The sequence below is a fragment of the Agelaius phoeniceus genome, chromosome 1, assembly GCF_051311805.1.
Source record: "Agelaius phoeniceus isolate bAgePho1 chromosome 1, bAgePho1.hap1, whole genome shotgun sequence".
In the NCBI taxonomy this organism is placed as follows: domain Eukaryota; kingdom Metazoa; phylum Chordata; class Aves; order Passeriformes; family Icteridae; genus Agelaius; species Agelaius phoeniceus.
Genome location: NC_135265.1, coordinates 40,595,876 through 40,615,336, shown reverse-complemented (window position 1 = coordinate 40,615,336; position 19,461 = coordinate 40,595,876). Strand labels below are relative to the sequence as shown.

The 19,461-nt window shown below is 38.7% G+C and overlaps 1 protein-coding gene across 6 annotated transcripts in view; it reads left to right on the top strand.

The window, feature by feature from the left end:
* SLC4A7 (solute carrier family 4 member 7) overlaps positions 1 to 19,461 on the top strand; it is a 93,827-nt gene that overhangs the window by 13,967 nt on the left and 60,399 nt on the right. The window contains exon 1 of one of the 6 annotated variants that reach the window (XM_077176962.1): positions 12,945 to 13,034. The exons of the other annotated variants lie outside the window; for them this stretch is intronic. Coding sequence (XP_077033077.1) covers positions 12,999 to 13,034 — 36 coding nt within the window. The 5' untranslated portion in view covers positions 12,945 to 12,998. Of the gene's footprint in view, positions 1 to 12,944; positions 13,035 to 19,461 lie in introns of those variants that run through there. 6 annotated transcript variants of the gene reach the window in all.

Here is a 19,461-nt window from a genome sequence, read left to right as displayed (position 1 = left end):
ACTTCCTTTTAAGTAGTAACATTGCCCTTCCTTGTGTTACTGTGCTACTATCTCTCAACTTTGGCATGAGTTGCTAAGCTCCAAGTGAAGTGGGTTCTAGGCAGAGACTCACAGCAGCTTTCCAGTGTATTAATTCTAGGCAGATAGTAATGTAATAAAAGCTGAAATGTAAATGTGCCCTGTATGTGACTACATTCTTTTGTTAGTTCTCTCTGCCATGTGCTGTTCATATTACTGAAGAAAGTGTTTCTAAACCCCCTAGGCTCTGAGAAGGCAGAAATTGAAGAACCTATAAATATAACCCTTTTTTTCCACAGTGATCATGCTCTGGGACAGTCATGAGCAGTGATCTCCTAATTTTACACCACTGGTCGGGACAAAAAGTTTCAAAACAAGTTATGTTTTATATTCTATATGACAAAAAGGTCAATAATCCTATATCAATCCAAATCATAGAAAATCCATACCTGAAAACTGTTAGAAGTGAAGCAACAAGACTCTAAGTGAGCCCATGTAAAGAAGCAAAGCTCTTGTTGCAGTTGATGAGTGATGAGGAAGCTGATCTTTGTTAAGTGAACTCTACTAATTATGTAAGTTAATGTGTTAAACTTACTTGTGTCAGGTAGTTTGACAGAAGTCTTATTAATGAGAACAGTGGTTTATATCAAAGTTGTTCAGAGACTAGATGTAATGAAACAGCTGGAATTACCTGGTTTAAATTAGATAATTGGATGTGATTCTGTTATGGTATTCTGAGACCCTCATGTGAGAGCAACCAAGTCTTCTTTTCATCCTAGAAAGTGCTATAGCATACACCTACAGCACAAAGAGAAGCTGAGGACTGAGCAATTTGTCTTCCTTGGCAGCTGAGGGCTAAGTGAGGTTTCTGGTTTTAAATACTTACTGACTTTTTTTGTGTGCATCTCTGTTGTTGTAATAGAGAATGTCTGTAATTGAAGGCCTGCTCACTTTGCAAAGATGTGGTGCCTGATTGTCAAGACAGTGTAGTGTGGGTGAGTTACATTCATGCCTTCTTAGATCATGTATTAGTAATACCCTTTGTAAGTGGCCCCTTCAGTGGCTTCCTAATTTACAAAAGTTAAAGTTTTCCTTTGCGGTGTCATAAATTTCCTGTAAAAGCAGCTTAAGCAGAGGATTTTTTGTGTTGTGACTTTATTGCTGTTTGTTCATAAAATCTTGGTGAAGAGGTTAGTGTTAGGAAGATTGTGTTTCAGTTGATACTTCAGAATTAATACAAAATATTCAGGATGTTCCACTTCAATAGTGTAAGCACTGATGTCTCTCCTTTGGAATAATAGAAATTGTAGACTCATTTAAGTTGGAAAAGACCTTTAAGGTCTTTGAGTCCAACTGAAAATATTTGTGCTTTATTAATATGCATTATGTTACCAGTTCTATTGGTAACAGTAGAAAATGTTTGTAAGACCTGTTTGTAACATGAATGGTTAACTGAAAGAATATGGGAGCTTTTGGAAAAGCTTAGTTATGGAATGTAATATTGCTTTAAAGTATCAGAAAGTACATAGAGGTAAAAAAATATTTTAAAAAAAGGGATAATTTTAGGAAATCCTTAGTGAACGCTCTTCTATCACCCTCTTCCTCCATCCTCCTTATAAAGTGTTAGCCTGTGAATGTGGCTAATGAGATCTCAAAACTTCATGCCTATCTTTGTCTCCTAATGCTTCCAAAAGGATTTGTAGAAACGTGGGGTTATCTTGCATATTCAAATTAACGCCAAGAGCAGAAGTGAAACCTGCTGACACAGTGCTTCCAAAAGTCTGAATTGTGGTGTAGTTCCCTGCTGTGCAATGTGCCCAGGGTGCTTCTGTTTAGGAGAGCAGGCACGTTTGTGAATGTAAGTTGCTAATAACATTTTATCATGTGTTACTGAAAATCCAAAAGTTGCATCCATTATGGAGTGAGTCAAAAGTAGAAACAAGCTTCAAATATGTAGAGCAAAGTTTTCTTCAGGCTGCTTTGTTTCACTTCCTAAACAGTAAGGGTAAAGAAGCATTGCAGCCTTTTCAACTGCTTTTTGTTTAACATAATTTTCTTGAGTATGCAGCTTCAAAATTTTCTTCAGTAAAAAAGACTGGAAGAACTGCAAGAATGGAGAGAATGAAGGTTGGTCTCTGTACTACTGTACAATAGCTTCCTGTCTGAGGCTGTCAGAATGCCATGTTTTTTTCCCAATGTATGACTACATTTCAAATGTTTAAGCATTATGACCTCAGTTGTCTGCCAAAGCTTCTCTTCCCTTGTATATCTAAATCACTTGTTCATGAATGAAAATTTAGAGTCAATGGCAGGATCAGAGTGTGCAAGAGATTTTTGAAGCGGACTGCTTTCAGGTTCCCCCTAGTGTCCTGGTATGGATGTTGTAATTCTAAAGTGAACTACAGTTCCGTTTCTCTTTAGTGGAAGATCTTCCTCTTGGCACACTTGCTCTGTTCCTGTGAGAAAAGGGCATCTTACGCTTTCTTTGAGTTCCTGTCAATGCACAGGGCCCTCAGACAGCGTAAAAAGCCTTTAATGGGCAGTTGGCCTGGTTATAAGTATTTTAAAATAGCAATTTTTTTGTCTCATTGTGCTTGAATAATTCTGCTTTATATGCTTTAAAAAAACACCAAAACCCCACAAAACAATGCTTCTGCTATAGTGTTGATTTTGATAACCAATGATGAAAGTGTTGCAAATTGAAGAGTCAGGTCCTTTTGGAAACCTCAGTTTTTAAGTGTGTAAAACGTTGTTTAAATCACATATGAATTCATTACTTCTGTTTAAATAAGTTACATCTCAGACAAAAGCTCTGAAATTGATGTTAAGACAACCAAAAGCTATGGTGTTGTGCTGCCCCAAATATCAAAGTGTATTCAAATGTCAATTAAGAGGTACCATTTTCTGCCAAAGTTGGATGTCTTATTGTCATTCAGATACAATCTCATTTGATTAAGGTTAAAGTGCAGTAGAAGCCAGTTTGATTATCTTTGTTTTCTACAGGGGAAATTTTTTCAACTTGTTGTTGCTGATACTTTTCCAACCTGGTTTAAAGGCAGTTGATTTTCTTCTGTAGAGTCGGTTCTGTGAAAAAATGTGAGAATAAATACAAATGATTTGGTGGATAGGTTGATTTCTTTGTGTGTGCCGAGACTTAAATGAAGTAACTCTAGAAAAAGGAACTTTATAATTAGAAACATGGGCAGTTCCTAGAGGACAAGTATGTTCAAATTTTTCCTATTTAAATATTTCTTTACATGTTGCATTTGGGAGTAGGTGAGACAATTCTAAGAAAGCTGCTCTTGTTGTTCCTCTTGTATCTCATATTTATTTTTAAAAAGTCTCTTTATCAGTTTGAGGTGGAACAGTCCTTTGGAATTATGGAATGATGAAAGCTGTGTTTGGATGAAGGCTGTGTTTGATTGCCAAAAGCCACCATGTAAAGATGTTCTTCCTTCCCAGGAAAAATCCATCTGAACTTTTAAAGTTGTATAAATGCATATATAATTAAGATACCTGATTGCAGAAATTTATTTGATATCATAACACATCCCCAGGGCTGTTTGCTGTGTTGTTCATATTTTGTATGCTGCAGTAAAAGGAAGTATTGGATTCTGTGTAGGTGGTTTCTCTACAAATTTGATAGTATTGGAAAGAAATACTTGTTTTGGAGGCTTGGTTTCTAAATAATGAGAAACATAATGCAATTTTCTTTACTTTCTCTTTTTTCTCCTTATCTCATATGTTTAGAAAGTCAATTTGGTTGCCAGATACAATTGCCATCGACTAGAATAACTCTTGCATTCTTTTCAGCATTTAAAAATTCCCTGCTAGCTGTGAAATCCTGAATTAAAAATGTTAAGATAAAGTTCTTGTAGCCACTGGGTGTAGCATATTAGATTCATATTGCTGGAAGGTCTTTTGCTTAGATCTCCAGTCTGGATGATACATTTTATGTATTTGTCTTAATGTTCGGTTCACTGTGCATTTGGCTTGACATTTTATTTTTATCTGTTAATGGTATCAATTATGTTTGTAAGGACATCTTAAAGCTGTTTCAAGTTCAGGCAGAGAGTTCAGGAGGAGACTTTGTGTCTAGGGCAATGACTTTGATTTATTGATGTCAGCTTTAGAGTTCTAGGGCTGGTCAGAACTGCTATGGTTGCATCACAGGAAGTATGGCTGGTGTAGGTTTACTCTGCATGTTCAAATTTGCCTTACAATAAAATCATGGCAGCAGAATTTTTATGGGTAGACTTTATGCAAGGCTAGATAATTGTCTGTTTTCCAGAAGTCAATGTGAAAGCCAAAAGCCTGTCTAAGTTCTTTGTTGTACGTGCTCCAATTTTGCTTAAAATTGTCTCAAATAAATTGTCTTTCCTTGAACATGTATTTGTGCTACTGGATGGTAGTGTACAGATTAAGGTATATGTAAGTGTGGTCTATAGCTTTATTAGAAAGATGGGTAACTTCCGTTGTTCATTTTAAAATAATGAAAAATGCCTTTTCAGAGAGCACCCTTTTTAATAGTTCTTGGCTGGTTAGACCTCCCATACAAACCATGCTACTACTCTCTGAAGTAGAGAATTCTAAGTGTTAAGCAAATGAAGAGCATCTGATCTGCCTGCCAGGTGCTGGATGCTGTCAACTTTTCTTACTAAGTAGTCCCTCAAGTCATAAATTTACAATAGGAGTCCGACAGCAGTTTTTTTTTCTCTTTGCAAGAGAATTGAGTGTCTTTCTTAAAAGTACTGTGTTGTCTTTTACATGTTTATTCACAAAACAAAAACTAATAAAATAATAAAACCTGTGTCAGTAGTTGTAGTTCTTGAGACAAAAAATTAAATGGCTACAAAAGAGGTAGGCTTGTTTTTTTGGTTTTTTGGCTAATTTTAGATCTCTAACTCAGTTTCCCTTTGCATTTTGTCAGCTGAACTTTCCTGTAAAATAAGCACCAAGTACAGTGGCATGTATGAGTCAGTTGTGCCAGAATCAACACCTTACTTTTAAACTGACTTCTCACAAAACCTGCTAGTAGGACATAGTGAAAGCATTACCCTTAATATATCAGAAAATCAACTGCTTGCTTTTTTAAAACAGAAAGAGCTTGTTGGTATAGTTTTACAAGATATTAGGCAAGACAAATAAGAAACAGAAGTGGATCTCCTTTTGAATGTCCTGTCAGTGGCCCTTCTGAAGGATCTTGGGCTGACTCCTAGAAATTTCAAGTTCTGAGAGTTTTTATCTCAGGCTTTATTATTTCTTTCTTTCAGGCTTTTCAGACTTTTAAGATTGTTGTGCTTTAGAAATGCAAGAAGAAAATGGAAGAAATTTTGGCAAGAAAGTATGTGTCTTAAAATACAGCTTCATGGTAAGGGTGAGCTGGAACTAACTAGTTCCTGATTTCTGAAAGGGAAAAATGTCATTTCCACTACATCCTTTTTCCTTTCCCATAAGCTGATTCAACTTCTGAAGCCATTGAAAAACCCAAACAAAATCTTAAAAACCAGTCTACAAGCTCAAAAAAAAGACTTGTCAGTTTTAGTTTCCTGAAGTGAATGTTAAATGAGTTACATGTTCATTCTGTAATCAGAATCATTGAATCAAAAAATGGCCTGGGTTGGAAGGCACAGTCTTCTAGTTCCAGCACCCCTAGTGTGGAAAGAGACACCTTCAACTAGATCATATTCTCAGAGCTCCATCCTACCTGGCCTTAAACACTTTCAGGGGTGGGCAGCCACAGCTTCTCTGGGCAACTTGTTCCAGTGCCTCACCACCTGACAGGAAGAATTTCTCTTCCTGATATCTAATGTGTGTCTATTGTGTTTCCATTTGAAGTGCAAGAGACTTCTGACTTTCTCTCAGCCTTTCCTCCAGGGAGGAGTGCTCCATCCTTCTAATTATCTTGGTAGGTCTCCTCTGGACTCTGTCCAGCAAGTTCATGTCCTTCCTGTGCTGGGAACCAGGTGGGTTCTCAGTGGAGTGGAGTCATGGACTCACCTCCCTAAAAGTACCAACTGCTTTGGTTGGGAATCGAACCCTGGCCTCCTGCATGGCAGGCAAGAATTCTACCACTGAGCCACCAATGCTGGTGATTATTTTTTTTTCCCTGACTCATTTTACACATTGTCTTTATTTAAAAAAAATTAAATAAAACAAAAACTTCTATTCCACAAACACACAGGCACCACCAACTTCTTTGATTTTTCCCCTCTACGCTTCCTCTGAAAAATTTGCTTTTGCAATTGGGAGCTGCTTGTGCAGCTTCCCCTTGCCCAGCGCTTTGTAGTAGCCTGAGTGCATAATATCAGTGACTGCAGCCAGTCTGGCCTCATTTTTCATGTAATTGAACATTTTCTATTCACTTACAGGTGTCCACAGTTTCCAAGTTGACAGTAGCACAGAAGTTTCTTGTCAAATGACAGTGTGCAATGCCTACTTTTCTGAAGTAACCAGAGTGATGCTTGCCAAAGTTCATCCTGTGATGTTGAATACCACCAGCATTACCATGTCCTCTGGGATGTTTCCTATGTGTGCAGGTGGCTGTGGCTGATGTGCCCTCTCAGCTTCCAGGTGTCCCTTAGTCTGGAAGGCATCCTGTCAGTGTGTGCAAGGGCAGGGAAAGAGCTTGGTGCTTGTGAGAGTGAGGAAGGGCAAAAGGGGGCAGAAGTGGGAAAGCATCAGATCCAATGTAAGGCAAAGATGTTGCATTGTCAAAATATTATGAGAAGAGTGGAAGGTGATGTGACTGCTGCCTTGCCATTTCTCCAAGCTGAGATGTGAAACTACAGCAGTGGAAGTGTGTGGCTCCATTACAGTTTGAGTCAGACTCTGCTGGAACATGGTCCTGCTCTACCTCCTCTGGGCTCAGCAGTCTCCCCTGCCTACACCTCACCACTACTGAGTGACATCTGAATTGAAGTGGCAAAATCAGTGCAATTTTACTGCTGGCTCAGTTCCCTGATCTGGTATGTTGCAGGTTCTCATTATGGCCAGCACTATCACAAAATAGGAATTGCAGCATTCTGGTACTGTCTGCCTTACTAATAAAATATGTGGGGATTGCTAAAACTTGGGGTTTTTTTGGTAGCTGTGAATTTGCTGGGGCAGAGGCTTGGTAGTACACTAGTGGCTGCTTGATATTCAGCATATGTGTAACAGTGGTAGTAATCTGACTGGCATTCATGCTACAAGGATTTCAAATACCATAAAGTTCCTCAGCATAACTTTGGAGATGTGACTTGTGGACTTTTTATTTTGTTGGTTTTTGTTTTATGTTTGGAGTTTTTGGTGGTTTTCATTTGTTTTTTAAAAATTACTTAAAATAATCTCCAGATGACAACACCTGAATCCTGTATGTTACAGCACTTAGCTAAAAATTTATGATGAAATGCTGCTGTAGTTCAGACTGCATGAGCAGACTGTATTTCCATCCTACCTGCCTTCTTATTAAAAAGAAATGTTGTGGGCCAGCTGATTCCTCCTCCTGTATTAGTTACCTATAGATACTGGAAACATTGCATTACCCTCCCACTATAACTTACTGAGTTTTGATTTGTAGGTAGTAATTTTTGTTCACTGTAAGAGTAAACATGTGTTGTTTGTTAGTTATTATACAGACACTTGATTTGAGTGGGATGCAGTCATATAAATAGAGAATTTGAGACACTGGGAAAGTTGAAGAATTAAGCCTTGAATTCATGTGAATTGGTGAGATTCAGTCTTTTGCTTTTCTGTGGAATGACTTTATAAGTGAGTAATCATTCAAAAATGACATCATCATGGAAAGACATCTTTTATTTATTAGCTGCTGATGGTTGATGGTCTTTTCAAGGAGATTGGGTGATCAAGGAGATCATTCTGTTTGGGTGTAGTTTGGTTAGGTTGTATTTGAGCAATTTGTCCTAACTGAGTAATTGGATGGGTTGACTTTTTTTAAATTTGTTTTCTGTTTTTTCTTTTGCTGTTTACCTCCTGAGGATTTACTGTCAGGGAAAGCAGATCTTCTTGTGCAAGCACTTTAAATAATGTCAATAAAAACAAGATAAATTTATCTGTCTCTTATTATGGTGCTTCATATCTGGACTCAACAGCTGTTCACAATGATGCCATCTATTCTAGGGAATTAATCTAAAGGATAAGTGTTTAATATTTGGACATTGACCTGTTGGAGTGAACCCAGAGGAGGGCCACCAAGTTGATCAGAGGGACGAAGCACATGTATGAGGAAAGGCTGAGAGACTTTGGATTGTTCAGCCTGGAAAAACGAAGGCTTTGGACTGATTTAGCTGTGGCCTTCCAGTACCGGAAAGGAGCCTACAGGAAAGATGGGACAAGGCTGTTTAAGAGAGGATGTAGTGACAGGGCAAGGGGGAATAGGATCAAATGGAAAGAGAGTAGGTTTAAAGTAGATGTGAGGGAGAACTGTTTACTGTGAGAGTGCTGAGGCACTACAACAGGGTTCCCAGAGAAGTTGTGGATGCCCCATTCCTGGAAGTGTTCACGGCCAGGTTGGAGCTCTGAGCAACTCTGAGGAAGGTGTTCCTGCCCACAGCAGGGAGATTGGAACTTGATAATCTTCAAGGTTCTCTTCCAGCCCAAACCAGTCCATAATTTAGAATATTTGCATAAATGGCTGTAGAACAATTAAACATATGGCATTGCTTAGGCAGCCTTAATAGTGTTGAAACAGCCCTGGTTTATAGTTCTTATGAACTTGCACAGCAATCTAAGACTATTTTGGGATAAAGAAAAACTAGAATATCTCTCAAAAATGCTGCCAAAATTCCTGGAGATGAATTTAGCTAAAGGCAGTATGTTACAGTTGTAAAGTAAGCAGCTTTGAATTCCTCTGTGTCTCCCTACCATCCCTTCTTCCCCTCCCCCCAGGAAAAAAAACCAAACAAAACAACTGAAGACCAAAAACATCCCCGAAGTTTAAAAACCCAACCTCCTGAAAACCCCAACAAATCAAATCACCCAACCCTCCCTACCCTAGCTCAGTGGCATTTGCATGCTGACCACATGCTCATGCGTGCTGCTGTAAGATCTTGGTGGGGTTCTGGTGGAACATGGTGAATTTCATCCATCTATACTGAGGGATGGTTTTGAGTCCTGGAACATGTCCTGGAAAACTTTACACACATCTTTTGTTTTTCTACATCATCAGTGTATTTAGATCAGAATGTGGTGTGATTAATCAAGTAGGACATAGTACACTAGAGAACATAGTAATCTTGCTGTTAATGAGGGTTCAGGTTATAAATTTCAGTGGGATCTCTAGAGACTGAGTATTCAGCTGTCCAAATGATGTGCAGTTGTGTAAGGAGGGCTTAAACTGGTGATCTGCCTCATGTTTGCTCTCAGCATCCTGGTGGCTTCTGACAGCTGACCTGCAATCTGCTGAGATACCCGACTCCACTGCTGGGACAATACACCAGAGAATATCTGTACAGAATACATCTATCTTTTTTTCTTCCCTTCTTTTTTGGGAAAAACCCAGTTCCATGTGTACGTGCCGATGCAAGCTGAAGCGTGCTGTGCAGGTGTACGTCTTGGGAGCTAGGTGTTACATAGAAATTGTATTCTGAAAAATACTTGTAGGCAGTAAGACTTTGGGATTTTATGGCTAGTTTTAACTCATTAAATGATGAGCCACTGCTGGCAAAGGTTTCTGTGTTCCCTGGCTAAGGCAGTAATGTTTCTTTGGAGTAATACCCAATATTTAATTTCTTTGTAAAAAGAAATTCCTAAGATTTTTTTTTTTAAATATGACTTAATAGGTTCCCCTTTGATAAGAAGCTGAACAAAACTATCTGTAGAGGTGTTTGACATATGACTGTGTTATACAACTTGTCCCCTTCATCATCTTAATCCCCTAGCACCTTGCCTCCTGCCTGAATCCCCCCCATGGCCTGGGCCACCCTCACCCTCTCCAAATTAAAGCCTCATTTAGAAGTATTTTCATGCTGTCTCATAATTATTTCTTGCCTTTTTTTATTTCCTAAAGAGAGATGCTTTGAGCTTGGTAGATGCTGTCCTTTCAGCTGCATGAAAGGTGGCACTGGGTTGATTTTGGGGCTACAGTGTTAGAAAAGATAGTCATAGTATCATTAACTGATTTGAGTTGGAAGGGAAACATAGGGATCATCAACTCCAACTCCCTGATTTAATTTCCTCATAAAAGGAAGTGTTGATTTTGGACTGTGGATGCAACTCTTAGCACCCCACCTCCCTACCCCTCAAACCAGGATTTTAAAGTATCAATAGATACCGAGTTTACAGGGCTGCATGTGTGGGTGGGTCAGTTTGCTTGCTCTGCAAGCAAGCAAGCACTCAGTTTTCTTATGCTCATATCTGACTGTGTCAGATAGCAGCTGGGCTGGAGCTCATGTGGTAAATCCTGCTGAGAGCTCAGTCCTGCTTACTGCAGCTACTTTAAATGTCCTGCCATTTCAGAATGGCAGATTAAGCACAGCTCTGCCTGCTAGACACTCTGCAGACCCTGCAGTAAGGCAGTTCACTGCCACTTTGTAATGGACTAGGATCAGAATTGTGTATCACTTGGGAAAAAATCAAAAGTTTTTCAAAGATGCAAGAGCTCAGATATTTTTTTTTTTCCCCAGATAAGTGGTACATACTCTTTTGGACCCATCTTTCAAAAATGTGTTTTACAGGCTGAGATAAGGTCAAATAAGTGGAATTTGAAGGGGTATAAAAGTGAAAATGAAGAAGGAAAGATTGAAGGAAAAAGTGTTTCATGATAGGTGCTTATGTTTCTTTTATTAAAATAAATATCCTCATACACTTCACAGAGATATTTTTGCAGCATCAAACATATGGTTAAAATATTGCTCCAGCACAAATAGTTCTGCTCTGAGTTCTCACAGTGTTGTCACTGAACATGTTCAAGGATGTGATAATTTTGAATATATTTGCCTACAGTTTGTTTTAGAATACTTCTGTAGTTAAACATGTTGAGACAATTGCAGTTTGAAGTTGATCTGCTGTTCTCCATTTGATGGGAAGCTTTTTCCTGGTATTTACTGTAAGGGAAGAGCAGACGTTTATCCACAAAGTGTTTTGGTATGGGACTTGAAAGACAAAAACTTCCATCTGTTTGGAAAAAAAAAACCTATGCTTCTCTTGCTTCTTAGTGGGTTTTTTTTGTTTGTTTTGTTCCAAGAACTGAGTGACTGTTAACAAGGAATTGGCTGACTACGGACTATAAAGTAATTTCAATAAGCTGCTTCAGAAAGGTTTTTTTTTCTTTAAGTATTCAAACCAAGCAAGTACTTTTTCCCAAACTTATAAAAAATAATAATAAAAAAGAAATAAAATATGTGATTCCCACCCCTCTCATTCTATCCCTAAGGAATAGACAGCCTCTTTTCCCTTCACACACCCACTCCCAACTTAAACAAACATTTTTTACTTGTAGCAATTGAATTACTTCTAGTATGGATTTCTGCTAAGGAACAATTCGTTGAAATATGGGAGAGCCACCAGGACACAGTTTAGCATGGCTGTTTCAGTATTCATCTGAGCAGCTGAAGAGCTGTGTGAATCTTTGTGTTAGGGAAAGAATAGGTGTGATTTAGGATGCCCAGTTTAGAAGAGATCACTAAGAACTAGGGTATCTGATATTTGTGTTTAACTCTGTGCTTCCTCTATGAATCATTTAGTTTATAACTATTTACATATGGCAGCAGAGAGGCCTTCAATACCTTGGAAGTTAAAAGATGCATACGTGTGTTAGAATGAACTTCTATTTACAGAGTGGAAACAAACTACTTTTAAACTCTCTTGTCAGCACTGTCTGAGAATACTTTCATTAGCCTATGGTTAGAGAATTTTCTGGACTGAGGCAGCAAGAGGAACTGAATGTGGCCTTCTGATTTCTCCACAGCTAGGTGATAAATACCATCTTCATAGTTGCACAATGTATTGCACCAAGTTCATGGACAGTATGTTACTTGTTCTGTTTTGTCCAAGTTGTTTGTTGGTTGGGGTGGCATCAGTCCAGCTTCATTGCTAGAGTTCTCATCAAACAAGACGTAGGAGTAAAAGAAGAAAAAGGAACAAGCAAGGCAGTGAGGCAGTGGCATGTCTTAAAGGTTAAGTTATAGATAACTCCTTAAAGAGACAGTTTTCCCATGCACTTGATGATGGGACAAGGAGATTAGGGTATGTTAGTGATGAAGAGGGAAAGAGTAAGATGAAGCGCTGAATTTGATCTGCTTGAGCAGAGGTTGTATTTTTCAAAGGCTGACTTTCAGAAGGAAAAAATATAGCTACTCACCTGAATAGTAATACTCACCAGTAATACCTGAAACAGAGACAGCTTACTCTAGGAGGACACATGAGATTAATTGCAGCTAACATCATTGCTTTTTTACCTTTTCAACAGGAGAGGAAAAAGAATTCTTTTTAGGAAGCCTTGGTTTATTTTGCAGAGCAAGAATATATAGCTTATGTTAAAAAAAAAAGCAACAACCAAACACCTGCATTGGAATGAGTATTCGTTGAAAGGTTGAGATTACAGCTATAAACACACTTAGCAGATGTTTGACTGCTGGGTTGTTCTGTTCTGGGACCCGTGGTACAAATGCATTTTGTAGTGCTAATGAAGTCTTGGATCAGAGCAAAAATATTACCTTGGAGCTGTTCTCAGCAGCTGTTGATGCAGAAAATGTGAAGTGTGGAACTCAGTTTCAGCTCCTTTTTTGGTATTCCCTGGGCTGGAATTGAAGGCATTCCGTCTTGCCCATTCTGCTGCTGTGTGACCCTGCGGTAGCCGTAATCAGTGGCCTGGGAGATGAGCGAGCGGAGCGGGAGCGATTGGCTGGGGAGCAATTTCCCGGAGTACATCTGTGTCAGGCACAGGCAGCTAAAGCAGTCATGTATGCGCAGGCTCTGATCTCTGGGGAGGTTCATTACAGGGTCTCCTACAAGGGCATTCTCTGCTTCTGCACATCAGCATGGAGGAAGCTCGTCAAGGGAAGAAAATGCAACCTGTATGTAAATAGCAGCTGTGTAACATAATAATGGCTTGAATGGGATTTGATGCAAGTGATATTTAGCAGCTGTGGCTCAGAATTGTGTGCTACCTTAGACTCACTAGTTGTGGAAGAAATTTTTGAAAGATCTGGTGATAGAAGTGGTAGTTTGAGTAGAGATTTCTGTATTAGGGAAGATATTTGCTGTGTTGTTAGAATTGCTTAATCATAGTAACCAGCTTAATTCAGAAAGAAAATGTTCTCCTATAGTTGTGCCAGTATACTGTCAGACTTTGAGATTGGTTGAGTGTTTTGGATAGGGTTATTTTTTCTTTTGCACTATTTTGAGTCAGCCTTTCTTAATTTGAAGGTTATCAACTGTGGCTTTGCTTGATTCTGTGCAAGTATAGCCAGGATGTTTCTGGTAGAGAGTCTTAAAATAGCCGGCTAACTGTTCCTTTTTGACAGAAAAAAAGGCAAGTGAACTTAATGAGCTGTGTAACTGAGGTGAAGTGTTTGCAGAGGTAACGTTTTCTTCAGACCTCAGTGGCACAGATAAAAAACTCCATTTGTGGGGATTTATACAATGAATTCTAATATTAGTGTTATAAGCTATTTCTTAGCCATTGTATGGGTTGTCATTACCACTGCCATGTAACTGCAATGCAGCGTGTAACAGGGATTACTACTTTAAAAGTTTCCTGGAAACTAAAATTTATGGGATGGAATTTTCCTAGGGTGTAAAACTCTAAAGATCCCTGAATTATTTTATGTATGACAGCTAAATTTTCTATTCCATTGTGTGAGCATAAGATTTAGATATATTAGAGTGCATCAGATTGTAGTGGCCTTTGTTTTTCAAGGTCTCTGTAGTGCAGTGCTCGATTTTTTGTTTTCATTGTGGTGCTACTTTCAGCTCTGGGCACAGAACTGTATCAAGCATGCATAGAAGACTAGGCACAGATTTGAGGTGACTAGTTGTAAACATTATAGTACTTCTTTTTTTACCTGTAATTTCAGGAATTCACTTAATTACGTTTAAGTGAATGGAGACATGTTGGGTTTTTTTGAATGAAATTTAGTACTGTGAGGCAGTGATAAAATGCAACTTCGTGAAATAGCTACTATAATATTAGGTATGCAATTTGATATCTTGTGTTGGATTGCTGACAGTATTTGCTAAGTTTATACATGGTAGTGAATTTTCTGGCTTGCAGAATACTCAGGCTGAATTGAAATAGACTTGTAAATGAAATATTCACCTGCACCTTGCTAGGAATCAAGCCATCTCTTTTTCTTGTGCTTGTTCTAATCCAGTTTTTTTGATGAATTGCTGTGGTGTGCCATGGTTGAAAGCCATTCACAATCGTGACCAGTCTCTTTCTTGTCGGTATTATGTTTCCTTTTCTTTCTGACTTTTTCCTCACAATTTAATTTTCTCTTGTGATTAATGCAAACTCGGTTTATTGTCCAAAGACATGTTTAGTTTTTCTGGGATGGGACATGGCTTCTCTTGCACATTGTGGTGCTCAGTGTGACCCTGGCTGGATTAAGGCCTGCTAGAACTGAGATAAAACTACATATAAACATTAGATTTCAATAGAAGCAAAACATTAGTGTGTTTAGAACTGCTTTTTTCCTGAATGTGCTTGGGTTTTGTGGTGTTTAAGTAGCACACATGCATGTCTTTAGTGCCCTCCACATATAGTTTCAGAAAATTCAAAGTACAGTGAAACTTCCGGGGAGTCCGACTGAAGTCTGTTGATATCTTTTGGACATACTTGTCCAAACAAGGTTTGTAGAGCTGCTGTGTTTATTGTAAGTCTGCTCGAATCAGATTGGTCAGATGTATTTGGTAAGGTAAGCTGAGCAGTTAATTAGAGGATTAGTAGGCTAAAAAAAATGTCTAAGTATCCCTAACCTCTTCCATGATGGTTATGGTCTTACTGAAATAAATCTAAGTGTCACACCTCCCTGCAAGGCTCTGAGTGTAGCTTTGATGAGGAGGGGCTGTCATTTACATGGGAGGATTGTTGAGTAAAATAGGAGTTGTACACGCACAGGTTAAATTCACAGGAAAAGAGGGGATGTGTGGTGACACCAAAGCCATTGAGCTGAATTAGAGTCATTCCTGTAATGCTTGAGCAATATCCTCTGCTAAGATAGTAGGGGAAAAAAATCTCTGGAAAGCAGCTGTTGGAGACCATAGAAATTACAACTAAGGGGGAACCCATCAACAGTATGCTTCCTATTTTAAACCTGGCAAGCGTTCTGTTTGTGAATTATTATTAATTGTGCTCTCATCTGTATATATTTAGAGGGGAAGGCCAGCTAAAAATTGTACGATGACAAAATGAGACAGGGCTCATTTATATGTGATGCATTTTTCCTTGGCTGTTAGGTTGATGTGCTTGATTTAGAACTGGTAGTGTTTCATCACTCTAGCAACTTCTGATGATACAGTATTGCTGTGTAGACATTGTGCCCAAAAAACTTATTTCAAATGCATCTCTAGGACCACTTGTGCTGTTCAACTGAATTTGAACAGTTTGATAGACTGCCTAATACCTTCACTTACTGTTATTTAGAAAGAACTTTGATTTTTTTTGTCCTTTAAGGAGGCAGCAACTACAGATGCCGGCCCTCCTGCCTACTGTGGGCTCATCTTACCTCTGGTTTAAAAGCAGAATCAGTCTGAAAGAGAAGTGAAACAATATATTTAGAACTTAGCAAGTGCTGCTGTTAGTCGGTCCTGCAGGTACACCACGTCTACAAGCCCTTCCTATTGACTCACTTTTAACTAAGGCTGCTTGGTGCTGTGTGTGGGTAGCAGTGGGAGGAGACCTATGGGATAGACCTGATGCTTGTCTGAAGTAGAGTGATTGGCATTCAACTCTGCATACAGCATCCAGAGATGACATTGACAAATATACTGTTTTACTGGATTCTTTTCTTTTCCTTTCCAGAGTTGCTGTTCCTGGTAGACTTCATCTCCTAATTTTGTGGGTCTGCAACACTGGTCTTGTCTGTTTTTTACTCCCTGAAGTATTAGTTCTTATTAACTTGAAGCTGTGGGAGGTTGAATGGATAGAGAGGAGGTTGTACGTGCATTCTGTAAATTGGAGATGTATTTTATTTCCTGACTACATGGAGTATTATGAGTTCCTAGAGCAGAAATGCAGACTTCTGAAACAGACCACTTGGGAAATGTGGCTGTGACAATGAATAATGAATTACCCTGTGGGTTCTAAACTACCCTGAACAATATATTTCAGTACCTATGTAACAAAACAACTGAGTTTGTTTATCTATTTTTTATAAAGATCAGTTTTAAAATATTTTATAGGTATACACACACATTTCTGGATACATTTGCAAAGTGAGGTTGTGTAGTTCCTCTTTGGTTGTCTCTGAGATATATGGTCAAAATTAAGGTTTTAATTCCTTTTCATAGCCAAACCTTAATTTTTGAAGCAGGGCAATATCAACAATCTTATGTTATTTAATTTTTTTATTTATTTTTGTCACTGGAGCTTTTTTTGATGGCTGTCATATCCATCTCCTGAGTGTAGATCCCACAAAGGAGGGCTGATAATAGAACAAGAGTCCTGCTTTGGCTATGCTTCCTAAAGCCAAGCCACTGTTGACTCTGATTCATTTTGCACAGGGCCTCTCCTGTTGAGTCCTCTTGCAGACAGCCCATTGCTGGATGGTTTGGTTCAGCTGAACTGCTCCTGTGTGCTTACTGGTGGTGAAAGGAGGGAGAGCTGAGCGTGACAGGCAAAATGCACTGTGCACAAGTGCTCATGTGCTGCTGATCTTGGTAAATCCACAGCAGTGTGCTACAAAGGTTTGCCAGTGGGGTCTGTAGGCAGGGTTTGCTCCTGTTTTGAGAGGAGTGATTTGTTGGTGCCACGATTCAGCTTAAGAGGAAAATCCTGTCTGCCAGATCTCTTGTGCTTACAGAAGTAGAGATGTATCCATGGGTTCTTGTGGGGAGGAGGAGGAAACTGTTTGCTTTATCTTCAAGACAGAGAGATTGGGACACAGTTACAGTCACAAAGCAGTATGTAGGATCACTGGGACGGCACAGGCAGTTATATTAGAATACTATTAAAATAAGAAGTGTTAAACTGTTGGCCAGGGACAGATATATAGAAGAAAAACGTTGATATGAGTACGCTCCTTCCTCCCCATCCTGAGTTGGGGTTAGTTTTTGTTGGTTGCAATTTGTATTGTGGTTTTGGCTTTGTTTTTTCTTTTTTATTTGCATCCACTTCAATAAATGCTGCAGTAAAGCTTCTTTGTAGCATGGAAATTGTAATGTAATTTTTTGGGGGGGGGAAGGGTAATGGTCTTTGGAGGTTTTTTTTGTTTGTTTATGCCCTCTCTTAAGCCCTACTTACTTACTTCCATGAGCACTAATATAGTCCCTTCTGGTGCTGCATGTCACTCTTTAACTCTGCTGGGAAAGAACTTTGGTCTGAGGAAATGTAAATGGAGCACATAAACATTGACTTAGCTAAGTAATGGTCTTAAATGTTGATCTCAAATTATTCTTAACATGGTTACTGTATTGCTCATAGATTTTAAAGGTTTACAGTTAGCTGTATCAGCTATTTATGATCACTGTCTATCACCAGAATGATTTGATTAGATTCTATTTCAAGTACCTTAAAAATGTGCTTCTAGCAAGTTGTCTGTCTTGGAAGTGGTTTTTCAGTAATGCACTTTGGCAGCATGCCCATCTGAAATCTGTGTGACTGCACAAGGTTAAGTGAGTTGCATGGTGAGAAGTGCTTGCAGAGATGACAGTGGAAACTTGCCTTTGGATTTAATACTCCCTGCGTCATATTCGTGCTAGTCCTTGAGACTGTGGCTACCACATACTGCTGGAGGTTGTCAGTTCTTCCCAACTCAGGGCTTTCCATAAAAATTCATGCAATTTAGGATTGATTCTTTTTTCAGTACTAGTTTTAAAAACATGTGGCATTATAGATACCAAAAGTGTACTGTAGTAAATGACAATAAATGTTTGAGAAGGTAAATTAGTAGTGTTAACAATTTCTGGTGCTTGGTTTTCTGCAAGGGGGAATTACTCTTTTCTCACAGACTGAAAGAAGACATTTGAAAACCAGAGGTGGCAAGAGGAATCCTACTGGGAGTCTGCTGGAGCACTGGGTATTTGAAAGTCTTGTCTGATCTATAGCAGTTGAAAAGGGATTTCTTTTTCATGCTGAGGAGTGTTAGAAGGCAGAGAAGACACATTCTAATATATGCAGGCACCTCTAGCTGAATATGAAGGTTTTACTGGAGGTTGTTTCTGCAGTATGTTTATGAGTATCCAGAAATCTGTTAGGAAAAAGTACACTTAGTGTATCATAATACAGTGTAGTGTATCTTAATACGATGTGCTAGACTTTTTTTTTTCTCCTGAAGTACTCAGGATTTGTTCTGTTTTTATAAATTACCTTCTCCTTTAAAAAAAAAAAGTGCAAAGCAAAGGTGAAAGCTTAATCTCTCCCTAGGGCACCTTGGTTGCTGCTTATGTTGGTTTTCCCCCCCCCCTTCTCAATTGTTCTGTCTTTTGACTGAAAATGAAAGTTACATACATTCTAAATTAGTCTTGAATTTTACTTTGGCTTGTCTACATCAGCTGTATTTGGGCATCTGTGGGATTGTCCTTGTAAAGTTTCACATGCAGTGAATGGTAAACTGCCCAGGAATATTTGCTTCAAGCTCCAAGTCATTCTGTGCCTAAAACAGGGAAGTTGACAAATTTTCCACAATCCCGCTGTTCTTTGTTTATGTAAAAAGTTCAGAAAGTAGACAAGAGAACTGAAACGGCAGCTGTAAAATTTTCCCTCCCTTCAGTGCCTTCAACTGACATGATAGATCATCTAAAATTACTGGAAAGCTATGCCCTACAGACTTTATTTTTAACCAGGAAAAGGTTGTAGTTTGGAATTACTCTATAATGTACTTGAATATTTTTGATTTTTTTACCTGACCTAAGGCAAAAATATCTCATACTGGGATTTTCTCTTGGCATCACAAAACAGATATCTTAAAATGATGCTTTGAACAAAGGCTGTAAATGATATGCTTCCTTCATGTATGATATTTGTGGTTGTTAATGGTTTATTCTTGGAAGAGTCTTTGCATATGTTGAGTACTTTGAGATAGTGATAGAACGGTTTGCAGGGGCACACATGCCTTCCTGTAATCTAATCTTAAAAGACATGTTACTTTCACGTGATGTGGTTTTTGAAGACTGCTTCTGTATGTATGAGTTTGGCAGAGAATCTTTTACTGAAGGAAAGGGTGATAAAAATTAATAATGTGATACAGGACACACAGCAAATCCACTTTCAAAATGTTATTGGGAGATGGAAATTTCTTCTTATGTGTTTATTTTTCACAGTGTGTATGCAGTTTTCTACTG